A 10,536-nucleotide genomic window follows, 5' to 3' on the forward strand; every position below is an offset into this window, starting at 1 on the left:
GATGCTGAGTAGTTAAGTTAAATTACAACTGATCGCTCAGGAGTGTTTCCAAGTGTGATATGAAGGGTTGCCATCTAGCATGGAATTTCTCGATTGAGCCTCTAATTGTGAATTTAACTTTTTCACATGCACGCACGCACGCACACGTGTGGGGATTGAAAAACCATAAACCCTGGGTGATCTACTGTATGCTTGCTATCAAATTGTATGTTTATTCATGCAGCATAGTACCGGTACTGTACAGTATATGAATGATACATTCTCTGGCTGATTTTAGTTTCTACCCTTCTAAGGACCAGCTGAGACCCCAACTTTGAGAACCAATGGTGTAGTGACGGGCGGGAACCCCTTTTGGTGTTTTAAGAATGATGTTATACTTTAGCTATTGAAAAATAGCAGACCTACAAGCTCATAGCGCGGCACCGAGTGCCACACTACGAGCTCGTAGGTCTGCTATTTTTGAGAAATCGTGAAAATGTGGTGCAAATCTTTCAATATATATTCTGTCAGAGCGGACGTTTTTAACTTAATCTTTGCTTCATGGGTGGTCCCTGGAACAACATATTTTCAGATGGGGGTCGGCGGCCAATTACATATATTTTTGGGGTCCTTGACATGATAAACTTTAAGAACGACTGACATAGAAACATCAGAAAACTGTCTTCAGGTCTAAATGGGTCAAGAGCGTATCGGACCGCATCTCCATGATATGATCTACTGCACCACGGATATGTCAACATGAAGTCGAAATGAGTCATAGTTCTCTCTTTTTGTATCTTTTTTGTCATCGGTTTCCTCCTTTTAAGTGAAAGAAAAGTAGTGTCAAAATATCTTTTGTAAATTCGGTTTCAAAACAGGCCGTATGCGGGTACACCATAGTAGCTTTTCGTGCTGGGGCCATTTACTTTAGAATCATATGATAGACTGACTGATCAGCTGGTTATATGTTCTTTCACCACTTTATTATTTGTATATGTAACAATACATAACGTTATTTGAGAGCCGCTATAATTAAGATTTCCAGGGTGAATGCCTTAATGACTTAATTGGCCTAATTTTCTACAGTGCCACCCTGCTCTTTGGGCCCTGCAGGGCTTGTGCCCAGAATTTCCCATTCAGGAATCCAGCTCTGACGCATCCCCAAAGCTAGTTATTGTGGCAACCAGACTATTGTAATTGTAACACTTTATTATTATTATTGTCTCCACCAGGCCGAAGGCATGGGGGGAGAGTATGTTTTGCACTCCGTCCGTCCGTGTGTGTGTCCGTCCGTCCGTGTGTGTGTGTGTGTGTGTGTGTGTGTGTGTCCGTGAGCAGCTAATCTCGGCCACCGTTAACCCGGTCGATTTTGCACACACACTCCCTGGATGCCAACGATGAACCTCTGCCCCAAACTTTCCAGAACGGCCTGTTATAGCGCCACCAGGAGGCCGCTTTGTGCAAAACAAGTTTTTGCACAGTACACCTACAGATTTTGTCCAAACATCACGCAAATTGGTACACAGTCTCTCTAGAGCCATTCAACGAAACCGGTCTTTCAGATTTCTCAGACTCCATCCTGATTTACTTTTGTTGCCCTTTTATCCAACCACCAGATGAAGGCAAGCTGCAATGTCCTACATTCCTATCCTGGTGGAGACCTGTGCCCAGAAGGGCACTTTTTCTAGTTATTATTATTATTATTATTAGTGTGCAACCAGACTATTGTAATTGTAAACACTTGGTGTTACAATTGTGCTTGCTCATTGCTAAGATAAATGTTGTATAGTTTAATTGATATTAATTAATTAGTATTAGTGAATACATTTTCCCCATTCACTTAACATGGGAAGATCTAAAAGTCCAACTCAAGTATTGTTTTTCTCTGACACCATAACAGCTATAGTTACAAGACTTGGCAGGGAGGTTCATAATGATTATGAAAATTAATTATCATATAATTACTTCGGTCGGCCTCATGGTGGTGCTATAACAGCCCACTTTACGTTTTGGCTTATAACTCTTGAACCGTAGGTCGTAAAATCTAAATTTGTCCCTGGATTCCTTGGGTCATGACGCATCACGCCCATTTGCGTCATGATAGATTTTCCGCCATTATGAATTTTCTCAAACACACTTTTTGCTCCTCCTACAAACTTTGTCCAAATCGCACAAAAATCGGTAAACATGATCTCCGGACCTTTCTGTTTGTAATTAGCTGGCAATATTAGTGGGAGGGGCCTATGTAAGCGACTGGCAACCACACTTTGCAATTTAGAAAAATTGCGACCTTTCTAGTTGTATTTGTATTACTGTTGAGGGATGTAATGCCAATGTAAATCTTAGAGATGAGTGAGTTCTGATTGGGGTTAAGTTTTAGTAGTTCTTCCCATGGTTGGATAGTTGGTAACGATGGGAAGGAAGGGAATTGCGTGTCGCACCTGGAAATGACGAAACAGGTGTGAGCTTTGGAAGGTTGTATTTATTTGACAAAAATGTGAAGCTAGAAAATATGTGAAACTAGTGATTCCTTTTAGTTTCCACAGGACACGGGACACATTTTTATGGACCACAAGTAAATAAATATCCCTTTTCCTTGTTTCCTACATTTTGTTTATTATTTCGAAACATTTTTTTTTTAAATCAGGAAATCTGAAAAAATGATTAATGAATTGGAAACACATTGAATGATTTTTCAAATATGTCTCAAATAAAAAGACAAGAAATTCCATGACTTGTTTAACCCATTCTGGGCGGGAACCCCTTTTGGTGTTTTAAACCTTATGTTGTAATTTAGCTATTGAAAAATAGCAGATCTACAAGCTCATATCTACGAGCTTGCATGTCTGCTATTTTTGAAAAGTAGTGACAATGTGGTGCAAATCTTTGAATATATATTTCAGAGCGAACATTTTTAACTAAAATATTTGCTTCTGGGGGGGGGGGGTCCCTGGAACAACATTTTGAGATGGTTTCCGTGGCCCAATAGAGATAATTCTGGGGGTCCTTGACATGAAAAAGGTTGAGCACAACTGACATAGAAACATGGGTTTTTCAGATTTTTTAAAGGATTTAGAAGCCTTTTTTATAATCGCCATCAGTGAAAAATGGGGTGAACAAGTAGTTACTGTATATACAAAATGGCCGATGTTCAAGATAACTAATTTGGGTCCTGGGGAGTCAAAGTGTCTCATTTGGGTCTGGAGCTAAAAGGTTCAGGAACCAGTGCTGTTTGATAACGGATCAAATAGTTTGCGTCGCCTATTTTCTATATCAAAAGTCCTTACTTTCCTGTCCAAGAAAACAAACCAACATAAACTAAATCTTCAGATGGATGACATGGATTATTATCCCATTCTGAACGGGAACCCATTTTGGTGTTAGCATCATGTTATGCTTTAGCTATTGAAAAATAGCAGATCTACAAGCTCATAGCGCGCCACCGAGTGGCGCGCTACGAGCTTGTAGGTCTGCTATTTTTGAAAAATCGAAGAACGACTGACATTTTTAGAATCTGATCTCAGGTCAGAATGGGTTAATCAGACCAGTGTGTGTCCAGTGGAAACCTCGTATGAATCTGATCTCAGGTCAGAATGGGTTATGGGCTCAACCCTACAGTACCTACTGTACCTCGACGATGATAAAACGGTGTCTGGCTCTTTGGTTTATGGATATATCAGTGTTGTTTTCGTCGACTAAAACTAAGACGAAAGATGTTCGTCGACTACCTTTTTCCACTGAAGAAAACGAAATGGAAACTAAATAAAAACTATGCTATGGTGACTAAAACTAAGACTAAATATACTGACAATATAACAGGATAATGACAAACAAATAAAAACTAGACAAAAATGTTAGGAAGGGACTAGTGGACAACAGATCCAGTATAAGTCATTTTACCCTTATTTGCATGCTGAAAATAGCAGATCTAGCTCCCAACGCGACACGTTGTGAGCTTGTAGATCGGCTATTTTCAGCAAGTGTAAAATAAGTCATTATGACGGCAACAAGGCCCGCCAAAATACATTTTAGCCGACTAAATCACCTGTAGATTTAGTCGACTAAAATCTTATGACGTTTAGTCGACTAAAACTAGACTTTTTTTGCGGCTTACGCCTTTTATTGGTTTTTTGAAGGGACAGACAGTAGGCTGACAGGAAACGGCAGAGAGATGGGGGGAAGACATGCAGTAAAGGCCGTGTCGGGCTCGGGAGTCGAACCCGCGGCACACTGCGACTGGATTACCAGTCGGGTGCCCAGACGGTTACGCCACCGCCTGGGCCACTAAAACTAGACTTAACCCTAATACATTCCAGGTGACTAAAATGTGACTGAAAAACTAAGTGAAAGACTATGCAAGAGACTTTGACTAAAACTAAAATAGAAATTTGCTGCCAAAAACAACACTGATGGATATGTATCAGTTTACTGTGTTTGATGCTTTCAGACATCGCTGTCGAGCCGGAGAGGAGTCCGTCACGCCTCTGTGTCGTTCTGGCATCGACTGATGGGGTCTGACGCCGGTCAGGACCAACCCGTTAAGAGTCCTTACACCGCCCGCATGCTCAAACCCTTCATCAGGTATCCTATAATTATGATGATAATAATAAAATAAATATTTTCTTAACCCATTTTGGTAGTGGGAACCCCTTTTGGTGTTAGCATTATGTTATGCTTTATCTATTGAAAAATAGCTGATCTGCAAGCTCATAGCGCGCCACCGAGTGGCGCGCTACGAGCTTGTAGGTCTGCTATTTTTGAAAAATCAAAAGAACGACTGACATGGAAACATTTTTAGAATCTGATCTCAGGTCAGAATGGCCTTAAAATAGTCCTGTATTGTATGTTTCCAACAGTTGAATTGTGTTGATGCACCCTGTGCCAGCTCAGTGGCCTTGTGGTTAGAGTGTCCGCCCTGAGACTGGGAGGTCGGGGTTCAATCCCCGGCCGGGTCATACCAAAGACTGTAAAAATGGGACCCAGTGACTGCCTCCCTGCTTGACACTCAGCATCAAGGGTTGGATTGGGGGTAAGTCCCTTTGACATACTAGCGTCATGTCCAGGGGGTGTACTTGTACATCAAGCTGCCTCACGCTACAGAAACAGGGGCCTCATGGCTCGGCAAGGCTACTTACTTACTTACCCTGTGCTCTTGCAGGAGGGACTACGAGAACAAGCCTCTGAAGATGAGGCTGCTGGCAGAGATCCGGGCGTACGCCCACAGGAAGGACCCCGGCTGGAGGCCTCAGCCGGACGCCCCCATAGACTACTGCTACGCCCGCCACAACCACATCCCCACCGCCAACGCCATGTGCCACGACAGCTTCTGGCCAGGTTTGGTCGTTTTCTTTAGTTTTAACCCATTCTGACCTGAGATCAGATTTAAAAAAAAAATCTTCTACATCCTGACAGTTTTCTGAAAAAGCTGTTTCTATGTCAGTCATTCTTCGATTTTTCAAAAATAGCAGACCTACAAGCTCGTAGCGCGCCACACGGTGGTTGTTATGCTCGGCAGCACCAGCGGCCATGATGGTGAGGCACAAGATCCGCCTCCAAGAGGCGTTGTAGTCCAGACAAACCCCCCCCAGTTCACTTGCATTGGCCTCAATTTCCCAGAAGCCCTAGCAGCCCAGCGCATGGGTTGATTTCCGGTTTCGTCGTCATGACATGAAGTCACCAGCTCCGCGGCAAAGACGGAGTTTCTTTTTAATTATTAAAATACGGCGGATTAAACGCATGAAACAAATGTCGGTTATAGCGTATTAACCCATTTAGGCCTGACGTCGAAATAAAGATTTTTGACGAATTTTTAAGATTGTTATATTGATAGCAGACATATGAGCTTGTAGATCTTCTATTTTTGAATAGCCAAAATATAATGGTTGAAGTGGTTAGAATCTAAAGTGTGCGTGCGTGCTTGTGTGCGTGCGTGCGTTTGTTTTTGAGTGGTGCAACCACTCCTACAACCAGCAATGTCCGTGTACTATGTACCTATGTGTTCACCTATGTATGAGCACCAGTATGAGTACCAGTAGGGGCGCTGTTGTGCCATGCAGAAACAGACAGAGAGAGACAGTGCTGACAGACTGTTGCCTGCTAATGAGAGAGAGGGGGGGGGGGGGATTAACCGATTTTGGTGTTAGCATTATGCTATGCTTTAGCTATTGAAAAATAGCAGATCTACAAGCTCGTAGCGCGCCACTCGGTGGCGCGCTACGAGCTTGTAGGTCTGCTATTTTTGAAAAATCTAAGAAAAACGACTGCTATCTATAAAAATGACTGTGATTTTGTGTCTTCCAGGAGTGGACCTGTCGGAGTGCCTCCAGTACCCGGACTTCAGCGTAGTGGTTCTGTATAAGAAGGTGGTGATCGGCTTTGGCTTCATGGTCCCCGACGTGAAGTACAACGAGGCCTACATCTCCTTCCTGTTCGTCCACCCGGAGTGGAGGAGAGCGGGCATCGCTACCTTCATGATCTACCACCTCATCCAGGTACACGCGCACACACACACACACACACTTTTATCCAGGCGCACAACACCAGACACACCTTCACCACAGTTACGGCCGGTTTAGGGTGTTTTCGTCATGGTAGTTCCAAACGAACCAGAGAAGTTATTAAACCGTAAATCTGTGCCCATTCACTTCTATGTGAGACTCACTGCCAATCCAGTGGCTGGCAGCTTGCTCAAAGTTGCTTGGCCAGCACATACCGGTAATCCCTTCTTTACCCTTATGTTTGTTTTGTTGATGGTCACGTCGTCTCACATGTGCAGTAGTCGTGTCACCTCTGTGCGACCAGCCTGGGAGTTTTTTGAGCCCACCGGTCAAAACAAAAAACCCCACCTTCGCTCTGTTCATGTATCTGGCAACCAAGCTGTGGTAAACTGCACTTCCAGAGTCGGCTATATACCACGACACGACAGCCACGCTTCACTTAACGGTATCCCTCTCTGGGGGTTTTGGGGGGCTTTTGGGCCCTTTTTCACCCCCCTCAGGCCGTGACTCATAGATCTTACAGACCCTTTGTTTAACCCATTTTGGCCGGGAACCCCTTTTGGTGTTAGCATTATGTTATGCTTTAGCTATTGAAAAATAGCAGACCTACAAGCTCGTATACGAGCTTGTAGGTCTGCTATTTTTGAAAAGTCGTGAAAATGTGGCGCAAATCATTGAATGTATATTTCAGAGCGAACATGTTAAACTAAAATATTGGCTTCTGGGGGGCACCACTGACATAGAAACATGGGTTTTTCAGAAAAATGTTAGGATTTAGAAGCCTTTTTTTATCGACCTCAGTCCAACATGGCTTAAGAGGGAAATAAACAGGCTCTAACGGTATAAAAAATGACTACCGGGTATCAAGAATATTGTGTGTGTAATTTGTGTTGAAAACGGATTTCTTTATTCAAGTCTTTGTTTCCTTCTATGAGATTTACTGAAATCTCAAAAAGGTGGGCATAATTTAAGCTTCGGCTTCAGCCCTTTCCTTTTCGGTCAATATATCCTTTTCTTTGTAATAATGTTGGATAAACCATGACCGAGACAAATAAACCATCTTATCTATCTATCTATCTATCTATCTATCTATCTATCTATCTATCTATCTATCTATCTATCTGGGTGCAGTTTAGACAGTTTTTGGCTTAGGTGCTATTTACACGAGGATGGTGTTCATATAAAACGGCAAAATAAAGCATTGTTTGCTGCTGTCATTTAGATGAGAACGGTGTTCTCAGGAGGTGAAAACGCAACAAAGTGAAACCACCTTTTAACGCCATTTAAACGCCATTTTATCCCTTCTCCGTGTAAACAGGCAAAACGGTGAATCCGCAAAACTTATGACATCATGGCTCACGTTGGCTCACAGCGCATGTTTATTACATTGATGCAGAGCCATACATAGATATATATATGATATAATAGAGTTCCTAAACAAGCCTCCCTCCTCGCCTACAAAGTGCTGCTCATCAGCGATGGTGAATGTAAAACCATGATGTAAATAAAAAGCCTTGTGATAGGCGGCAGCAGCGTTTATGTAGCCTAATGTATTATAAAATATATAACCATCCCGTGGCGCGCTTTGCCTGCATGCTCTGGGCTGCCTGTCAGCCCAGAGCAGTGTTGCGCGGCACTGTTTTTTTTGGCAAATCTAAGCCAGCAAATGTAAGACGATCTCTTCAAAATAAGAGTACCCTAGAGTATTTAAAAAAAGTTATTTGCACATTAAAACTACAAATTAAGCATTTAAATGATGATATAAGACACACATTATGTTTCTGTGTCATTTAATTACTTATTTTTACACAGAAACATAATGTGTGTCTTTACAATAACTGTAATGTAATAATAATACTAATGTAATGTAATAATTATTTAATTAACAACACTTTTATTCTGAAAGCAACCAAATGTCTTAAATTTGCTAGCTCTCAAACAGGAAGTTCTAGATTTGCCAAAAAGACGGAGCCGTGTTGCGTGAAGGGGTTCTTCTTGTACGTGGGTGACTGGTCTATTTGGCAGCCCGTTATCGCCACCTAGCGACATTATAGCATAATAGCACATTATAGCATAACGTGTGCGTTCTCGTGTAAAGGGTCAAACAAAATGAGAACGCAACGGGACTTTGCAGTTTTATCTGAACACCATCCTTGTGTAAATAGCACCTTAGACTAGTCATTGGTTAGACCAGTCATTAGTCCTACTTCTACAACCTATCTCAAACCCTCACCCTAAACCTAACCTCCCACGGGGCAGCACACCTAAACCTAACCTTAACCCATGTCTAACCAATGACTAGTCTAGACTAAGTATGCACCCCATCTGTCCATGTGTTCCAGACATGTATGGGGAAAGACGTGACGCTGCACGTGTCCGCCAGTAACCCCGCCATGCTGCTGTACCAGAAGTTTGGCTTCAAGACGGAGGAGTACATCCTGGACTTCTACGACAAGTACTACCCCGTGGACAGCAACGAGTGTCGACACGCCTTCTTCCTGCGCCTCCGACGCTGAGCAGTGAGCGCACCAGTGTTGTTTTCGTCGACTAAGACTAAGACGAGAAATGTCCGTCGACTGCCTATTTTCTCTGACAAAAACGAATGGAAACTAAATGAAAACAAAGCTACGATGACTAAAACTATAAGACTAAATATACGGACAATTTCGTCGACAAATAAAAACTAGACTAAAATGTTAGGAAGGGGACTAGTGGACGAGATCCAGTGGAAGAGATCCAGTATAAGTCATTTTACACTTGCTGAAAATAGCCGATCTACAAGCTCACAATGCGTTGTGAGCTTGTAGATCGCCTATTTTCTTTTTGTTATTTGTAAAAACACTCATTACGACGGCATCAAGACCCGCCAAAATACATTTTAGTCGACTAAAATCTTATGACATTTAGTCGACTAACACTAAGACATTTCCAGGTGACTAAAATGTGACTAAAACTAAATGAAGTTTCAGTCCAAAGACTATGACTAAACTAAAATAGAAATTTGCTGCCAAAAACAACACTGGAGCGCACACACCAGAAGTTAATTTAGAATAGCCTATTTTTTATGTTTTTTACACCTTTTCTTTCTCTCCCTAATTTAGTCATTATTATGTTTGGGGATCCCCGGTGGAACTGGAGGAAACCAGAACTTTGGATGGTCACAATATTGAGTTAACCAGAATCAGTTTGGAACCGTTTCTGGAACCGGTTTTTATTCACCACTGTCAGAGCTGGTATGTGGACTTCATGTCTTCTATAGAGGGTATGTGCATGCATAAAGTGAGTGAAGTGGCAAAGTGAGTTTTAACGTTGTTTAATTCTTTCTCTGCTAGGTATATGTTAGGTATATATTCGTACCCCCTTCAGCTATGACGTTATGTGCTAGGTACGTATCGTATATATTTGTACCCCCCCCCCCCTCCATATATGAAGTTGTTGGGTTCTTTTGCTGCCTGTCTCTATAGCCCCTTGGGATGCTGCCGCCTAGCGCCACAGGACTTTTCTGTTTGCATGTAGGGGCTGTCAAGGCCAGAAAATAGTTTTTCTTTTTGCCAGTCAGTATAGGCGTGCCTGCATAACTTCGTGTATGATGACGATGATGTCAGTGTCACGCGCATACCCTCTATATATAATTACAATACTGATAGTTCTCAAAAAAAAAATTTAATTTTATTTCAAGGACCACCAGCGTACAAATGGACCCGTAAGGGTTCTCTTAACCCATTCTGAGCGGGAACCCCTTTTGGTGTTAGCATTACGTTATGCTTTAGCTATTGAAAAACAGCAGATCTACAAGCTCATAGCGCGCCACCGAGTGGCGCGCTACGAGCTTGTAGGTCTGCTATTTTTGAAAAATCGAAGAACGGCTGACATAGAAACATAGCTTTTTCAGAAAACTGTCATTTTCAATCAGACATTTTTAGAATCTGATCTCGGGTCAGAATGGGTTAAGAGTTCACTGTAAGAGTCCATTTGGAACCCCCCTATAGGAATCGTTAAAAAGGGGAAAACCGGAATCGTTAAAATCTTAAAGGATCCAAACCCCCCCTATAGTCGTCAT

The 10,536-nt window shown here is 42.3% G+C and overlaps 1 protein-coding gene across 1 annotated transcript in view; it reads left to right on the forward strand.

The window, feature by feature from the left end:
• kat14 (lysine acetyltransferase 14) overlaps positions 1 to 8,992 on the forward strand; it is a gene marked incomplete at its 3' end in the record, with an annotated part of 29,786 nt that extends 20,794 nt beyond the window's left edge. Inside the window, exons 10-13 of the mRNA XM_083764390.1 lie at positions 4,427 to 4,560; positions 5,138 to 5,313; positions 6,280 to 6,470; positions 8,819 to 8,992. Coding sequence (XP_083620516.1) covers positions 4,427 to 4,560; positions 5,138 to 5,313; positions 6,280 to 6,470; positions 8,819 to 8,992 — 675 coding nt within the window. The remainder of the gene's footprint in view (positions 1 to 4,426; positions 4,561 to 5,137; positions 5,314 to 6,279; positions 6,471 to 8,818) is intronic.
• Between the last annotated feature and the right edge of the window lie 1,544 nt (positions 8,993 to 10,536).

This window comes from Protomyctophum parallelum, assembly GCF_964188405.1.
Source record: "Protomyctophum parallelum genome assembly, chromosome: 5".
In the NCBI taxonomy this organism is placed as follows: Eukaryota; Metazoa; Chordata; class Actinopteri; order Myctophiformes; family Myctophidae; genus Protomyctophum; species Protomyctophum parallelum.